This window comes from Syngnathus scovelli, chromosome 3 (assembly GCF_024217435.2).
Source record: "Syngnathus scovelli strain Florida chromosome 3, RoL_Ssco_1.2, whole genome shotgun sequence".
Lineage (NCBI taxonomy): Eukaryota > Metazoa > Chordata > Actinopteri > Syngnathiformes > Syngnathidae > Syngnathus > Syngnathus scovelli.
The window spans coordinates 22,275,899-22,293,179 of NC_090849.1; the positions used below are offsets into that span (position 1 = coordinate 22,275,899).

Consider the following 17,281-nt stretch of genomic DNA (forward strand, 5'->3'; position numbering starts at 1 on the left):
CACAGTGAGCATAAAATAGATGTATTTTATTTAGCCTATTTGCATTTGGGTCGGGTCGGTTCGGCAGGTTGCAGTGCACGTTTGCATGAAACAAAAAGTCAGGAGTGATGCCACAGATTTGTGACCATGGTGTTCATCTTGTGACTTTTTTTTTTTTTTTTTTTACACTACTGTTTTGAGAAGCTGTCAAAGTGAACGCTTCATTTGCGCCATACTACATTAGGCGCAGGATTTAATGCCATCATAATGCCTTGTGTGGGCTTTGCATGTTTTCTCCATCTTTCCTTCCGTGGGTTTCCTCCCATGTTCCAAACACACGCATGCTAGGCCAAATCACCGCTCCTAATCACACGCGTGATAGGCAGAATGACTGCTCCTAATTGTCTTTTTTTTAATGGTGACGGGCTACCCACGACCCTCGTGAGGATAAGCCCTTCAGGACAATGGATAGATTTGATGGCAATATCAAAATTGTTACGAAGCAATATACAATTATTTTTTCAAAATTGTTACAAAGAGCAATTCAAAATGCACCCAAATGGCGTCATGAGGAGGTCTGACTAATACTTGTACCTCGGGAGTAATAAATTATGATCAAATTGACCAGAGTATAAAATTGCCCTGTCCAAATCAGTAAACTATTAAATGAGTTGAGAGGTGACACCAATTGTCCTTATTATTTTATTTCTTTTTTGGTCAAATAAACATGGTAAAACAACAGATGGAATAATAATGCATGGTAAATTTAACAATAAGTAAATGAAATATAAGAAATCAATTAGGAAAATGCATGGTAAATCTAACAATAATAACATGGTAAATTGAACAAAATAATATTGGATGGTAAATCATAATATCACATGTTAAGTCAAGAAGAAGAATGCATGGTAACTTAAACTGAATAATAACATGGTAAATCTAACAAGACGACTAATGCATGGTTAATCGTTCATAATAATGCATGGTAAATTGAACAAAATAATAATAATGCATGGTAAATCATAATATCACACGTTAAGTCAAGAAGAAGAATGCATGGTAACTTAAACAGAATAATAACGCATGGTAAATCTAACAAAAATGCATGGTTAATCAATCATGATAATGCATGGTAAATTGGACAAAATAATAATAATAATGCATGGTAAATCACAATATCACATGTTAAGTCAAGAAGAAGAATGCATGGTAACTTAAACAGAATAATAACAACACATGGTAAATCTAACAAAAAGACCAATGCATGGTTAATCATTCATAATAATGCATGGTAAATTGAACAAAATAATAATAATGTATGGTAAATCATATTATCACGTTAAGTCAAGAAGAAGAAGAATGCATGGTAACTTAAACAGAATCATAACACATGCTAACTAACAAGACGACCAATGCATGGTTAATCAATCATAATAATGCATGGTAAATCAATCAGTCAATCAAAATGCATGGTAAACCAAGCAGAATGATCATGCAAGGTTCATATGATTACTCGCAACTTGCATTGGCACTGTCCAAATCCAGCGGATAACGCGCTGTGGGCATCTTACACACGTAGCCGTTTAATTCCATGCAGGACACCATCTTCCATTTGCCAGACTGAACGTCAGAATGAGATTGATTTTAAATCTAAACTTGTCTTCGGCGAGCGGGTCAATCTTTTCTGCACCTACCTGGCTCAAGGTGGCCACGCAATTCTCCATCAGGCCGGTAGGGTTTTCCGGAGCCCAGTTGGTGAAGGTCGTCACCTTCCGGCGGTCTGACCACACGAATTTGCCGCGATTGACCAGGTCGTTCAGTCCGGTCCACGTGTTTCCGGGGGCTGCAGAGGACAAACGGCAACAGAGCTCTCAATGGCTTTTCCAGATATGGCAGATATCAAACCGATGTGAGCGACGCTTAGCGCGCGCGCGCACCAGACTTCAAGAAGTCCTGCAGCCAATCCTGCTCAGCCTCAGAGCGAATGGACACCAGATTGGCATCGAGACCCCAGCAAGAGTGTCGAGCGCCGTACCACGTCTTTGTATCATCAAAATGTTTGTAGCAGAAGTCCGCAAACTCCTCCCAGTCAGGTCCCAAGCATCTCGGCTCTGCGCGCAAAATGGCGTCACGTGAAGAAATGCTTTCTATTCTGGACATTCTACTCACCCGTGTCAGCAAAAGTGTAAGACGGAGACGGAGCATATTCGTCAGCATATCTGCAGACAGTAAAGTGAGAATGAGCCGGGCGTCTTTAAGTGGACTCGCCAGTGAAAGCGGAGCACGCACACTTTCGAGGTGATTCCGTTACAGGTGGAGCCGTTGTAGACTTTCTGTGGCGGTCTCTTCTGCAAAGTCACATCTCCTCCAATCTCAATGACGCCAGAGTGAATAGCAGCCGCGCAGACGTTTGAGTCCTGCACTCAGAGAACGTCTCAGATATACAACAAGAACTCCACTTGCAGGTCGGGCGGTAATTAATATACCTGTTTGTAGAGCCGTGTTCCGTAGACCTTGTAGCGGACTTCGGCGCAGCCCATTGGGCACCGCACCCTGCGGAAGCAGTTCGTTTAGTAAGGAGGAGGCTTTTCGGCAAGAAAAGTCTGACTCACGTCATTGGACCGTCGAGGCTGAGGTCGGTGGCTGTGCTGCTGCACAAGATGTCTGTGGGTCAGAAGGGAAAAAAAATCAAAGCCCGTTTCTTGCTAGTTTCTCACTGCACTCCAAACGTCGTACTCACCGCGAGTGCGGTCGTCAGACTTGCACCCAAATACGTCAAAGCGTAGGCCCAAAAACCTTGGCAGGAGGCGGACGTACTGGGCCAACACGGGCCTGGTTAGAATATACTTCCCCAGAGAAGGCTGGGAAAAAAACACGCGCGTTTGCAAGGAACGACAACAGCCTGGACGACAAAGTCGAGAGCCAGCGACCGCCCACCTGTACTGGGTGGCGATGCCAAGTCACTCCGTCAATACTGAACTGCATCTCAAATACACTGGAACTTTGCAATCGGTATGTACAGCGCTGGGTCTCGACGCCTGTCACCTTGAAGTTCTGACCGAGGTTCACCTGGATCCAGCTGTCGACTGAGGGCGGAAGGCATTCCATTGCTCAAGATACCAAACTACGACAAACGAGCTGTGATTTTGTTTTTACGTACATATTTCGGAGGCTCTCCAGCAACCGCTGCCCCCCAGACGTGCTTTGTGAGGTTCGGCATTGATCGCAGAGGAAGAGGCTGAAAAAGAAGAGTCTGGGATCCTCCCGTCAGCGATGCCCAGACTATCAAGACACACTGGGGAAAGACAAAAAAAAAAAAAAAAGACAATGTGGAAGGAACGCTCGCTCATTCATTCTCACGTCCGGTCACCCGTTCCTAGCCGACGCTCTATCTGGGGATCCGTTGGATTCTTTCCTTGGCACATCATCCATCGGCAAGTGTCAGGATGTGAAGCCCACCTTTCTTCTCGCAGCTGTAGACGACGTGGAGGTATTTGGAGACACCAGGGCAGGAGTCCGTATCCGTAAGGTAAATGGGGTAAATGGGGCAAATCTGATAGTTGTCACACAATCCTCTGAAGTGACGGAGAGCCCCTTCCACCCTGCAGTCATCTGCAAGTGACAACACGCCGCCATTTCACACGCACACTTACATACTGACTTCAACTTGTCACAGGACGTAGGGGATTTTAATGGTTAATGACTATTAGAAAAAGAGGAATCCAAAAAGCGCGCGGCTTAGCTCTTTTTCATCGTTTTCTATTTTTATTCAAAGTCAAATCAACATTTTCTATTGCCATCGCTCACACGTCCATGCAAATTGATATTGACGCTCCAACGCTGACGGCGTGTGAAAACCTCGTGACAGAAACGGCTCCAGGACAGCGAGCCAAAAACAACGATGCCGCTGGAGGATTCTTACCGCGTGATCCGCCGCCACTCGGACAGACATCGCCACGCTTCCGTCCATGGAAAGCCGACCGTATGCGGATGACTCTTTCAGCGGGACATTCGAGGGATTTCCAATCGTCTTGGCAGAGAAGCTTCTTCTTGTAGCCTGTGAGAGCACAACCGTTGACTTCTCTCCATGTCTTTTTTTACAGAGACGGACAAGGTGACTTACCGTCATGTGGCAGCTGGGGTTTTGCTGATTTTCCTACAAGCGGGAACCAGAACGTGGATGTCGACACGTGATGACGATCCAGTGCGGGGCGTCACATCTCACTTACCTTTTCCTCTTTTCTTGCAGACGTAGCCTTTCTTGTTGTCGCACTCATCACGCTCCCAGTCGCCGCTGCCAGTGAGCAAGGAAAGACATTTCCCCCCTTCAGTGACACCTGGAGGGAGGGAGGGAGGGAGGGAGGGAGGGGAAACAAGCTCTGAGCGCTAGTCCGTTCCTCCAAAGTGCAGCTGACAACCGCCTCTGCCCGACCTGCACTCGAGTGGAGGTAAGAGAAGAAGGATCCGTCAGTCCACTTATCGCCGTCACGCTTGACGGAGGCGTCGGCGCCCAACCACAGGGAGGCGTCGTCATTCATCGCCAGAAGCTTGGCGATACCTTTGGATCCGAAGGAGCACATGCAAGATTCCAAAACGACTCACACTTGACTCTGCACTACAACTTGATGGGTGCGGCACAGCTGTGACAAAGCGCTAACAATACTGCAACAAAGAGTGAAACAACAAAAAACCAACAACAACCGAGCAACGCTGGCCATATCTCGCTCGGGTTTATCAGGTTTTGAGTTGGAAAGGAAGGCGTAGCGGAAAAAAAAAGTTTTTTCTCAAAGACCTAGCAAATTCATGGCCAGCCTACCGCGTACGAATCCCTGCTCATCCGAGTCGGCGATGCTGAGCAGGTTCCCTTGGCGGCCTTTGCAGTCGGCTTGCGCCTCCTGCCAGGTCTTGGTGGGCTGAACGTTGAACAGGTAGCAGAAGTCGTCCGAGGGGTTGTCCACCCACCAGCCGCATTTTTCAGTCCAGCCTGCGGGACAGCCGGCGCAGGAGAGCAAAACAGCATAAGACAGCGTAGAAGACGGCGGCGGTGCCAGACACCTACCCTGTTGGCTGGCTAATGGTGGCAGCTGTCGAGGCCCTCCACGCTTGGCTGCATGGTAAAGGAGGGTGAATGAGCGAGTGCATGAAGGAGCGCTCAGGAGTGACATTTTTGCACCTGTTTTGCAGACAAACGGCCGCTTCGTCGTGCAGGGGCTGCCGCCGATCTTCCCAACAGAATTTGGGAATGCGCAGTCCCCCGTGGTGTTTTCTTGCCACTCGGCGTAGTCCTGCGGACGACATGAGGGCGTTGGACTCTCTGCTTCCCGACGCCCTTCCTCCGCGCAATTGTTGTGCTCAAATTTCAACTTTCCCAACCTAGCTCGTGCAGAATGACTTTTCCAAAGTCCGTCAGCAATTTACTTACAAAAGCTGTTCCGTCACTATACTCATAGTTGTTGCTTTTCTTCTTCAGTCCCAGCCAAGAATACCAAATGCTTTGAGAGTGATCTTGAGGAAAGGAAGGACAACAACAGCTTCAGGGCAAGAAGAGCTTCAGCTAAATGACGGCAGCTTTGTGGGACCGACGACTGCGGCGGTTCGTCTTAGCGCTCACCAAACACGAATTGAGCCTCTTGCTTGGAGTGGACGCTAGCCAGGTGGCCTCTCTGGGCAGCACAGAACTTCTCGGCATCCTCCCAATCTTTGAACAGCTTTGAGTAAAAGTAGCAATGATCGCCATACAGTAGGTTGCCATTGTCGCAGGTGGAAGCTGAGGCCACAATGGAGAACATTGAGGAGGAAACCACCACCAGATGGTTAAAGTGCAAATAAGCGTGCTGCAACTCACTCTTCACGACAGCAAGACCACTTTTGGGGGAACACGTCCGTCCCTCCGGGCAGCCTGCAAAAAAAAAAAAAGCCCGTTTGCGCCTTTCAACGGCAATGTGATCGCAGACGTGCAGGCTTACTCAGCGGCCGTTTGCACATGTAGGCCAACGAGGAATCACAGGAGCCAGACCTCCACTCGCCGGGCTGACCCATTCCCCCCTGGTTGACGTAGGCGCAGGACGCAACGTCGGCGCTGTCGGTAGATTAAAAAACAAAAAGTAATTTTCCTTGAGTGCTCATTCTCAAAATTGGTTCCAGAACCTTTACGCGTGTCCGCCTGACCAGAACAAGTTGTTACATCTTACCTTTCGTCTTGATTTGGGGCCCAGTTGGAGTGTGTCGTATTCTCGCCATCGGACCAGGTCAGATTCTGGCTTCCGCCTTCAAAGCGACACCAGACGTCGTCGCATTTCTGGGTGGGAAAAAAGAAAACGGTTCCAGTTGTTGCCGCAGAGTCCACTGCCGCTTCCGTCTCACCTGGTTGGAGAGTCCCAGCCAGAAGGGCGTGTCGTCGCCCATGGTCCCCTTCACAAAGTCCTCCTCGGCCGAGGAGGTGACGGAGAGCAGGTCGCCGCCCTCCCAGACGCAGTGGTGCCAGGCCCCCACCCAACCGTTGGGCTCCTCCACCTTCTTGTAGCAGCTGGAGTCGTGCTGGAGCCACCCGGGAGCACACTTGTTGGCTGAGGGCACAATTTGATTTGGGGAACAGATCAGAGCACACACCTGTTTTTGCCCTTCAGTCCACCATTTTGAGCTAAGGGCATTTGCAGGTCGCGGTTGGCCAAAACTTGTCTCGCACATGTTTTCAGGCAAATTGGAAGATCCGGGACTCGACTTGTTAGGTTAGCCCAGTGCTTCCTGGGGCGGCGCGTCTGACACCGGGGAACACGCTTTTCTTTTGGGTGTGCTAGATGAGAGAGTAATTAGACATCCACTGCAGTAGGTGGCGGTATCACTGGAAGAGTATGCGCAAGGAGTCTCCGCTCTACAGTGGAGAGCGCACGGAACAGAGCAGGTGAAAAAAGTAAGTTGATCTTTTTTATTTATATTTTGTTTTCTTTAATGTTACTAACATGAAGAGGGGCGCAAAATGTTTTCTTCACCCGGGGGGGGGGCATCACAGAAAATAATTGAGAAGCACTGGGTTAGCCCTATGGCATCAGAGACGTTTACAATTTGAAATGTTCCCTACAAAAAAAAAAAAAAAATCACTTTATAAAGCACGCTTGTGAAACAAACATCGCCACATGCGAATCAACGCGAAAAACATTCAAGTACATTTGCGGACTTAATAAAATAAGAAAAATTGCACAGAAGTTGTGACTAATTTTGTCGGGCTGCTTACCGTCAGAAGACAGCGAAAGTTCTGCCACTCCTGCAAGAGGAAAGGCAAAGACGGACGTCAGGGCAAAGACTGACGTCAGGGCACAGACGGGGCAAAGACACCCGTCAGACCAAAGAACGGCCGTCAGGGCAAAGAACGGCCGTCAGGGCAAAGAACGGCCGTCAGGGCAAAGAACGGCCGTCAGGGCACAGACGGACGTCAAGGCACAGACGGACGTCAATGCGCGATGACGGCCAGCAGAGCATCACAACTTACTCACCTTTTTTCATCTTCTTGCAGACGTAGCTTCTCTTCTTGTCGCACGAGTCGTGCTTCCAGACGCCGTTGGCAGTGAATAAGGAAAGACACTTGCCCTCTCCGCGGTCACCTGGAGGGAGGGAGGGAGACAAGATCTCAGCGCTCCGCCGTTCATCCAAAGTGCAGCCGATAAGCATCAGACATGCTTTCAGACCGACCTGCACTCAAGTGGATGTAAGTGAACGGAGATCCATCAGTCCATTGAGCGTCATATTCCATGGTGGAGACATCGGCGCCCAACCACAGAGAGGGCAGAGACTTGGCGTAACCTGTGGACCCAAGGCAAAGGTGGAACAGGATCTTCCAGAGATGCGCTTTTCTGACCCGCTCATTGAGCCCATGAGGCGCATTTTGGAACGACACCATTCATTCGTTTGTTCATTCGTTCATCCGTTCATCCGTTCATCCATTCGTGACACCAACGAACGGCCGCCTACCATGTACAAAGGCCTGCTCGTGCGAGTCGGTGATGCTGAGCAGGTTCCCATGGAGGCGTTGGCAGTCGGCTTGCGCCTCCCGCCAGGTCTTGGGGGGGTGGCGGATCATCAGGTAGCAGAAGTCACCCTCGGGGTAGTCCAGCCACCAGCCGCATGTGTCAGTCCATTCTGCGAGCCAGACAGCGTAAGATGGCGCAACACAGCGCAAGACGGCGGCAGTGCGGGACACCTACCCGGTTGGCCGACTAATGAGGGCAGCTGTGAAAGCCCTCCGTTCTTGGCTGAAGGGGAAGAGGGGGGAATGGTGTTTACAAATATGAGCAAATGCTTGATGTGTGCAGAAGGAGCGCTCGGGAGGGGCGTTTGCACCTCTTTTGCAGACAAATGGCCGCTGCGTTGTGCAGGAGCTGGCACTCAACTTCCCAACAGAATTTGGGAATGCGCAGTCCTCCGCGGTGCCGTTATCTTGCCACTTGCTGTAGTCCTGCGGACGACATGAGCGTGTTGGACTCTGTCCGCTTGGCTTCTTAACGCCCTTCCTCGGCAATCGCTCACTCGCGCCCAAGTTTTGCCCATTTCCCCTCCAAAACAATCCAAAATTTGAAGCCTCGAGCAGCATTTCTCCTATGTCCACTTTTATTTTTATCCTACTCAAATTTGGACAGCTTAGATTTTGAAAAATGACTTTTTCAAAGGCATTTCACTTACGTAAGTTGTTCCGTCACTCCACTCGTAGACGTCGTCGTCCTCCTTCTTGAGTCCCACGAAAGCAGATTGTGAGGTCTGCGAGTGATCTTGAGGAAAGGAAGGAGAACACGAGCTTCAGGGCAAGAAGAGCTTCAGTCAAATGACGACTGCAGCGGTTGTTGCTCTTGGTGCTCACCATACACAAATTGGGCCTCTTGCTGTGAGTGGACGCTAGCCAGGTGGCCTCCCCAGGCAAGACAGAACTTCTCGGCATCCTCAAAGGTTTTAACCGTCTTCTCGTAATGATAACAATAATCGCCATAGTGGAAGGTGTTTTCGTGGCAGTCGGAGGCTGGGGCCACAAAGAAAAATATGCCCATGACAAGATGGACGACAAGTGCAATAAGTGTGCTGCAACTCACTCGTCACTATAGCAGGACCACTTTTGGGCGAACACGTCGGGCAGTCTGCATAAAAAAAAAGACCTGTTTGAGCTTTTCTCTTTTCAAAGTCAACTTGATTACAAACGTGCAGGCTTACTCAGCGGCCGTTTGCACATGTAGGCCAACGAGGAAAGACAGGAGCCAGACCGCCACTTGCCGGGCTCACCCACTCCCCCTTGCTTGACGTAGGCGCAGGATGCAACGCCGGCGCTGTCGAAAGAAAAGAAACAAGGAATTATTTTCCCGTGTTTCTTTTTTTTTTCCTTTCCTCAAGTGGCCATTTTCAAAATTGGCTCCTCCGCCTGACAACAACATGCAAAGTTGTTACGTCTTACCTTTCGAGTTGTTTTGAGGCCCAGTTGGTGTGATTCATTGTCTCGCCATCAGACCAGGTCAGATTCTGGCTTCCGCCTTCAAAGTAACACCAGAACTTGTCGCATTTCTGGGGGGGGAAAGAACAACAGTCCCAGTTGTTGCTGCAGTGTCCACTGCCGCTTCCGTCTCACCTGGTTGGAGAGTCCCAGCCAGAAGGGCGTGTCGTCGCCCATGGTCCCCTTCACAAAGTCCTCCTCGGCCGAGGAGGTGATGGAGAGCAGGTCGCCGCCCTCCCAGACGCAGTGGTGCCAGGCCCCCACCCAACCGTTGGGCTCCTCCACCTTCTTGTAGCAGCTGGAGTCGTGCTCGAGCCACCCGGGAGCACACTTGTTGGCTGAGGGCACAATTTGATTTGGGGAACAGATCAGAGCACACGCCTGTTTTTGCCCTCCAGTCCACCATTTTGAGCAAAGGGCAATTTGCGGGTCACGGCTGACCAAATCTACATTTTCTCGGGCAAATTGTAAGATCCGGGACTCGACTTAGTTAGCTTAGCCCAATGGCATCAGAGACGTTTACATTTTGAAAGGATTCCGGAACATTCACCTTCGCGCTTGGGAAACAACCAAAGTGCCGCTGTACAAGGTAAAACGATGCAAAAAACATTCAACACGTGGCTGAGTACTTCATGAAAAAGCACACAATTTGTTGGTTGGCATGGTGTGACTCCAGGGTCGTTGTTTTCGACGCAGTCAAAGGCGACTTACACTCAGGAGCCGGCGTAGCCTCTACTGCAAGAGGAAAGGAAAATTGACGTCAAGGCACAGACCGACGTCAAGGGGCGATGACAGACAGTCGGTGGGGCGTTGCCTCTCACTTACCATTTCCTCTCTTCTTGCAGACGTAACCTCTCTTCTCGTCGCACGAGTCGTACTCCCAGTTGCTGTTGCCAGTGAGGAAGGAAAGACAATTTCCAGCGGCGGTACCTGGGGGGCGGGAAAGAAGATCTCAGCGCTCCTCCGTTCCTCCAAAATGCAGCAGACAACCGTCTCCGACAAACCTAAAGCAGAGTAGACGTAGTGGACCAGGGATCCGTCAACCCACTTGCTGCCTTCGTTCTGGATGGAGACATTGGCGCCCAACCACAGAGAGGATGCGTCCGTCAGAGCCTTGATGTAACCTGTACCAGAATGAACGACATCATCAAGAGGAGCCGAGTGAGGAGGACGCGTCATCCGTTGAGCTCCAGGTGATCGACTTTCTCAGCTCAAAAGGAATTGAGTTAGGCAGGGGGACCATCGAGAAATATTAAAAGCAGCCATAACAGTGTGGTTGGCAAACACAAATTGGAGCTACTGAAACAGGGCAGACGGCTGAGGGGATCAGACCTCAACCAGCATCTGACAAAAATGAAATGCTGATGTTACAAGTATATCTATCTATCTATCTATCTATCTATCTATCTATCTATCTATCTATCTATCTATCTATCTATCTATCTATCTATCTATCTATCTATCTATCTATCTATCTATCTATCTATCTGTATAAAAACTTTCTTTCCAACATTATACCATAAAACCTGTCCTGTCAACAAATAATACAAAAAAGAGGCAAAGAGCCCATGTGGGTCACTAAAGAATTAAAAAGGCCTGCGAGGAGAAGAACAACACGCTGTGTAAACAATTCATAAAAATACAAGAATAAATTAACCAGCATTATGAGGACACGTAAGAAGGAACGTGATCATAAAACGGTTGAAATTGTGGAATGGTCTGGAAAATGAGCACGTAAATAGTGCAAACATCAAAGTGTTTAAAAAAAAAACTGCTTTCTTAACATGTATGAGGGGGGAAAAATTTTGAAACAAAACTGACTACACACATGCAAAAAGGAATCTGAAAGTGTGTCCACTTCGGTTTTATTGATTGAATCATTTGTTGAATGGAATCGAAAAAGCTCTGCTTCCTCCTACTCGAGCATTCTTTGTTGTTGGGGGTTTTGGGTTGTTTCTTTCAGTGACTTGGACATGGCACTTTAAAGCGGTGTTTTATTTTCCTATTTTCATGTTTTAAATAGGTTCAGAATGAACATATAACAACAGCAACTTGTTCATGGCCAATATTTCATTTCATGGCCGCCTACCATGTACAAAGGTCTGCTCATGGTCGTCGGCGATGCTGAGCAGGTTCCCTTGGAGGCGTTGGCAGTCGTCTTGCGCCTCCTGCCAGGTCTTGGTGGGCTCGCGGATCATCAGGTAGCAGAAGTCGTTGGTTGGGTAGTCCAGCCACCAGCCGCATTTCTCAGTCCAGTCTGCGAGCCAGACGGCGTAAGACAGCGCAAGACAGCGCAAGACGGCGGCAGTGCGGGACACCTACCTGGCTGGCCGACTAATGGTGGCAGCTGTGGAGGCCCTCCGCGCTTGGCTGCAGAAAAAGGGCAGCGAATATGAGCCAATGCTTGACACATCCTAAAGGGGCGCTCGGGAGGGACGTTTGCACCTGTTTTGCAGACCGGTGGGTACGTCCAGCTGCAACCATCCTTTCTGTACAGGTTGTAGTTGGTATGCAAGCGGGAACACACACCATAATTGGAGTAGTAATAATATTGACCGTAGTCCTGCGGATGAGATTTTGGACAGAACTTTAGCGCGTTGCATTCAATGTGGTCATCTTCCTGCCGCATTTCCTCACTTGCAGCGTTTTCGTAGCTTCTCTCATTAAAGTTTCACTTTGGTTGTTGGCTTCACTTTGGCAGTCAAAGTAGTATGAACATCGCAATAAAACGTTGTGCCCGCCCTGGCAAGTCTGGGGGAAACGTGCACAAAGCAACTAACCCGACAAACCCCAGCCACCGGCCGGGATATATCATCTTAACCGCCTCCTCTCTAAAATCAGAGCGCCAATACTTTGTAAGCGGCTGCCCGATGCCTCCAGACAAGACGGATGCCTGCAACATGACTTTTCCAAAGGCCTTCAGCAATCCACTTACATTAGAAGGTGTTCCGTCAGTCCACTCGTAGTTGTTGCCCTTCTTCTTTTCTCCCAACCAAGTGCTATATGAGGTTGTGTGATCTTGATGAAAGGAAGGAGAACAAGAGCTTCAGGGCATTTTAGCTTCAGCCAAATGACGACTGCGGCGGTTCTTCTTGGTGCTCACCAATAATGAATCCGGCATCTTGCCTAGAGTGTATGCTAGCCAGGTGTCCTCGCCGGGCGAGACAGAAGTTCTCGGCATCCTCCCAAGTTCTATGCGTCGCGTCAAAAAGATAGCAATCATCGCCATAAAGCAAGTTGCCATCGTTGCAGTCGGAAGCTGAGGCCACAAAGAAAAACATTGAAGAGGAAACCATGACGATGGTTCAAGTGCAAATAAGCGTGCTGCAACTCACTCTTCATTACAGCAGAAACACTTTTGGAGGTACACGTCTGTCCGTCCGGGCAGCCTGCAAAAAAAGACCCGTTTGCGCATCTCACCTTTCATCAGCAACGTGACCACGGACGTGCAGACTTACTCGGAGGCCGTTTGCACATGTAGGCCAGCGAGGAAGCGCAGGAGCCAGACCTCCACCTCCCAGGCGAATAATTAGCTCCTTGGTTGACGTAGGCGCAGGACGCGACGTCGGCGCTGTCGGTAGATTATAAAAAGGAACATTTTCCTACTTTTCCTTGAGTGCTCGTTCTCAAAGTTGGTTCCAGAACCTTTAAGCGTGTCCGCCTGACAACAGCATGCGAAGATGTGACTTCTTACCTTTTAAATTGGTCCGAGGCCCAGTTGGTGTGTGTCGTTGTCTTGCCATCGGACCAGGTCAGCTTCTGGCTCCCGCCTTCAAAGCGACACCAGACGTCGTCGCATTTCTGGGGGGCAAAAAAGAAAACCGTTCCAGTTGTGGCTGCAGAGTCCACGACTGCTTCCGTCTCACCTGGTTGGAGAGTCCCAGCCAGAAGCGGGTGTTGCCCATGGTGCGCTTCACAAAGTCCTCCTCGGCCGAGGAGGTGATGGAGACCAGGTCGCCGCCCTGCAAGACGCAGTGGTGCCGGGCCCCCAGCCATCCGTTGGGCGTCGTCTCCTTCTTGTAGCAGCTGGAGTCGTGCTCGAGCCACTTGGACAGACACTTGCTGGCTGAAGGCACAATTTGGGGATCAGAGCACACTGATGGAACACTTGCATGTTTTTACTCTGTGCTCTTCATTGGGGGCATCTCAACAAGGATTCTGTCTTTAGGGGGGGCCAACGCCCATTGTCGCTTTGGCCCCTTCCAAAAACTTGCCTGTCCTTCATTTTTGGGTCCAGCCAGCGCCATGCAGCAAAGTGGAGCAGCTGATTGTTCGCATAAAAGCATCACTTACGCCTGCCCAGGATTGCACACAATTGCCCCAAAGTGATGATACGAAGCTTCAGGTGTACAGTGGGGCAAAAAGTATGTCGTCAGCCCACCAATGGTGCAAGTTGTTCCACTTAAAAGACGCCATCATCATCTTCTTCACCCTCAGCAATTACCCCACCCACCAGTTACGCACGTACCAATGACCTAAGCTCAAATCAGGTCATCACACATTTCACCACTGGAGGGTGCTAAAGCACAACGCAACTCAATCGAATGGAACACGTTGCAACAGTTGGACCGCTCTCCCCTTGTTAACTCAAGAAGCCTGCCCGCCCGCTCCGTCCGTCCGTCCGTCCGTCCTTCCTTATATCAAAGTACAAAGCCAAGCAAGCCAGGCTGGCCTGAGTGTTTCATGGAGAAAAAGGGCTTTTAAAGTGCGGGCTCAATCAATCAAAGCTAATAAGCATGGACTCTGAGGGGCAAATGCAATTATTCAGATAAGCCCTGCGATTCACTAGGAGTAATGAACACGCATTGAAATCAGTCTCCTAAAAGTCCTACTCAATTTTGCAATCTTTGAAAACATATGCCGACACATTTTGATGATGCACAGCGATATTATGAACTGCGCAACTGTGTTGCAACTTTTTTTGTGTGTGACGATAACAGACCAAACACGAAGGTGTATTAATAATACAATTACATTATTAATATAACCTAATGATTATGATCTATATTTAGATCATAATAGCCATGATTTCTTTATAACAGAGATGCTAAGAAATATCTATTGTACAAAGGGGCTGTAGGAAATGATTGCTAATACTCCATCAAGGACTGTAAGAAACTATGAATAATAATGACTAATAATGATTGATTATTCTTCATTATAATTAGCTCATATAATTCATGAAAATATTCTTATCATAGGGGCGCCAAGAAATAGCTCGTCTATATACACATGTGCATAATATATTGTATAAGAAATGATTGTTCTTATTTATTATTATTATTATCATCGTTATTATTAGTAATAATACATTTATTACTTTTATTATTATTAAACTAGTATTATCACTATTATCATTATTATTATTATTATATATAATGTATTATTATTGTGTCTTGTTGACATTCTCTGTCTTTAACCCTAACGGTGCAACTCATCTAAGTGTCACAAAGTCCAATCAGCCGCTCCTGAATTCCAAGCGTGCCCATGTTTTAGGAATAAAAAAATAAAAACTAAAAAAAACAGAGCGAAGGAAAAACAAAAGTAAACACGGAAAAAAGAGATGCAAGGAAAAGCCCAGTAACGCGACAGCACATACAAACACATTCGGTTTTCAAAATAAAAGAGCAATTTTAGATGGAATATTTTAAAGTTACATGCTCAACTTCAATACACATCATACTGACAGCCAGTGCGCACTTCAAATTCACAAATGGCTCGTTTGCCACCGTAAAAAAAAAACAAAAACGCAAAGACACTTGACTCAACGGTTTTAGCTCGTCATTTCAAAGTCGAATTGCTCGTATGCTACATAAGAGCAACCCACGTGAATGATGAAAATGATGATAAAGGCAAGCCTCGATAACAACAAAGGTCCGGTCTGGGACAATTGACCACACGCCACAAAGCAATCGTGCTCCTCTCAAACCAAGTTGTACACAGCAACTACATCAAAGTGTCCGAATAATGAGTTTTTGCCGTCCAAATGTGTGACATTGCAATGATTCATTTTTTTATTCATTTTTTTTATCTCAGGCACCGTCATGTTAGAAGATAAGCAGATGCAGTCATGCTAACTCACAGTACCGTACATTCCAGCTCTTGACTGTTGTTTCAATGGACTAAAGACACAAATTGCTTACCTGAAGCACATGTCCAATATATGCCAATCACGAGAAGAACACGATTTTGTTCTTTCCACATGTTGGAAGAAAATCGCAACGATTGCAGTCGGGAGAAAAGAAATGATAAGTCGCCTCACTGCGAGTAGCTCGTGGAGTCTAGTCCAGAGTGAAACGGACGTTTGGTGCACCCTGCTCCGAGCCAGAGGCAGGCCGCGCCCACACGCCGCGTACGTCAAACACGTCACATTCGAAGGTAGTCATCTCAAAGCACTCGCAAGCGACGTGGTGAGTGGCGCGCGCGCGTGTGGGTATGACCAAAAGGAAAAAAATAAAATAAAAAAAGAAAGAAAACAGCTCTGTCCCCTCCTTTAGTTTTTGCAACTTTGTAAATGTTCTGGACGTGAACAACAGCGAAAAGCAGTCAACTCATTTAACTGTAAATATAAATAATTAAATCCAAGTATGAAAGTTAGACTCAATTTATGTTCAAGTATTGACAAGACTACAGAAGCTTTTCCGTTCACGCCTCTCAGAATTCGTGTTGGTTTTCGGAGAACATGAGAAAATACATTTAGCGGACGTGCTTTTGAATGAAAATCAACGAGGATGAGCAAATGAATCTGATCGACCAGTAAGCCCGACTATTTTCATGATGGTCTTGAGGTCGACTAGAAAGGGGGGCTCGGTTTTCAACAAGAGGGAGCAGACACACAAACGGCAACACTGCTTGTTACTTATGTTGCGAGTCCAAGGTTGCCTGAAACCAGGGGGCGGGGCCGAGTCGTTCCTTCTGACCGGCAGACACGTGACAGCACCATCCAGCTATGGCGAACAAATTGAAAAATGACTTTGCACTCGTCACACTCCTTTGGCTTTGCTGCGGGGGAGTCGTCAGAACGTTCAAGGCTTCTTCCACAACGATACGTTTGTTTAATAAGAGCACAAAGACACATGGTATAATAACAACTAAAAAGTATCCACTTACGGGAATTTTGTCCCTAAGTGGATACTTTTTAGTTGTTATTGAATTTTGTCCCTAAGTGGATACTTTTTAGTTGTTATTATCAATTTGACCAATAGACCATGAGATGTCTTGGGAGGTCTCGAGCGACATGGCTGCGCGGTAAATAAATGTCCAGAAAAATCGCAAAGAAAAGTCAGTTTAATAAATAATGTAAGTTTTGAAAACAACATTTTCTTTCCCGTTCACTGCAGGTCACAATGGGGACACCAATTGTCATTTTTGTGGACGATCGATATTAAGCAACAAAAGGAGAAAACAAAAATCCACTGATCGACCGATAAGGCTGACTATTTCCGGTCCAGAAATGGGGCTTAGTTTTCATCATGAGGGAGCAGACACACAAACGGCAACAGTGCTTGTTACTTATGTTTCAACTCCAAGGTTGGCTGCAACTCCAGGGCGAAGCCGAGTCGTTCCATCTGACCAGCTGACACGTGGCACTGTGGCAGCACCGCACAGCAATGGCGGGTCGGCAGTGGGCCTTGCGAGTAAAGAGGAGGCAGGGAGTTAGTTTCAGGTGTGCCGCTTTCTTTTTTTTTTTTTTTTCCAAAAGGGTCAAAACAAAATAATGCTATGCTATGCTATGCTATGCTATGCTATGCTATGCTATGCTATGCTATGCTATGCTATGCTATGCTATGCTACACTATACTATGCTATGCCGTGCTATGCTATACTATAGTGTAG

General features: G+C 47.7%; 1 protein-coding gene across 3 annotated transcripts in view; it reads right to left on the reverse strand.

Annotated features, from left to right (window-relative positions):
* Positions 1-667: 667 nt before the first annotated feature.
* LOC125993948 (C-type mannose receptor 2) overlaps positions 668-17,281 on the reverse strand; it is a 77,936-nt gene continuing 61,322 nt past the window's right edge. For 2 of the 3 annotated variants that reach the window (XM_068650166.1, XM_068650167.1), the window contains 46 exons: positions 13,140-13,246; positions 12,904-13,016; positions 12,781-12,834; positions 12,549-12,704; positions 12,381-12,463; positions 11,768-12,008; positions 11,535-11,702; positions 10,450-10,569; positions 10,271-10,375; positions 10,157-10,180; positions 9,581-9,783; positions 9,410-9,516; positions 9,172-9,284; positions 9,054-9,098; positions 8,828-8,983; positions 8,653-8,738; positions 8,314-8,428; positions 8,178-8,225; positions 7,945-8,112; positions 7,666-7,776; positions 7,470-7,577; positions 7,211-7,240; positions 6,343-6,545; positions 6,171-6,277; positions 5,946-6,058; positions 5,825-5,878; positions 5,591-5,746; positions 5,402-5,484; positions 5,153-5,264; positions 5,039-5,086; positions 4,796-4,963; positions 4,412-4,537; positions 4,209-4,316; positions 4,103-4,135; positions 3,902-4,036; positions 3,439-3,591; positions 3,140-3,274; positions 2,917-3,065; positions 2,720-2,840; positions 2,592-2,643; positions 2,466-2,532; positions 2,269-2,396; positions 2,149-2,198; positions 1,917-2,090; positions 1,674-1,822; positions 668-1,599 (listed from right to left, as the gene is read on the reverse strand). In XM_068650166.1, coding sequence (XP_068506267.1) covers positions 1,489-1,599; positions 1,674-1,822; positions 1,917-2,090; positions 2,149-2,198; positions 2,269-2,396; positions 2,466-2,532; positions 2,592-2,643; positions 2,720-2,840; positions 2,917-3,065; positions 3,140-3,274; positions 3,439-3,591; positions 3,902-4,036; positions 4,103-4,135; positions 4,209-4,316; positions 4,412-4,537; positions 4,796-4,963; positions 5,039-5,086; positions 5,153-5,264; positions 5,402-5,484; positions 5,591-5,746; positions 5,825-5,878; positions 5,946-6,058; positions 6,171-6,277; positions 6,343-6,545; positions 7,211-7,240; positions 7,470-7,577; positions 7,666-7,776; positions 7,945-8,112; positions 8,178-8,225; positions 8,314-8,428; positions 8,653-8,738; positions 8,828-8,983; positions 9,054-9,098; positions 9,172-9,284; positions 9,410-9,516; positions 9,581-9,783; positions 10,157-10,180; positions 10,271-10,375; positions 10,450-10,569; positions 11,535-11,702; positions 11,768-12,008; positions 12,381-12,463; positions 12,549-12,704; positions 12,781-12,834; positions 12,904-13,016; positions 13,140-13,246 — 5,196 coding nt within the window. In that variant the 3' untranslated portion in view covers positions 668-1,488. Of the gene's footprint in view, positions 1,600-1,673; positions 1,823-1,916; positions 2,091-2,148; positions 2,199-2,268; positions 2,397-2,465; positions 2,533-2,591; positions 2,644-2,719; positions 2,841-2,916; positions 3,066-3,139; positions 3,275-3,438; positions 3,592-3,901; positions 4,037-4,102; positions 4,136-4,208; positions 4,317-4,411; positions 4,538-4,795; positions 4,964-5,038; positions 5,087-5,152; positions 5,265-5,401; positions 5,485-5,590; positions 5,747-5,824; positions 5,879-5,945; positions 6,059-6,170; positions 6,278-6,342; positions 6,546-7,210; positions 7,241-7,469; positions 7,578-7,665; positions 7,777-7,944; positions 8,113-8,177; positions 8,226-8,313; positions 8,429-8,652; positions 8,739-8,827; positions 8,984-9,053; positions 9,099-9,171; positions 9,285-9,409; positions 9,517-9,580; positions 9,784-10,156; positions 10,181-10,270; positions 10,376-10,449; positions 10,570-11,534; positions 11,703-11,767; positions 12,009-12,380; positions 12,464-12,548; positions 12,705-12,780; positions 12,835-12,903; positions 13,017-13,139; positions 13,247-13,311; positions 13,512-15,588; positions 15,789-17,281 lie in introns of those variants that run through there. The other variant, XM_068650168.1, reaches the window with a different exon arrangement.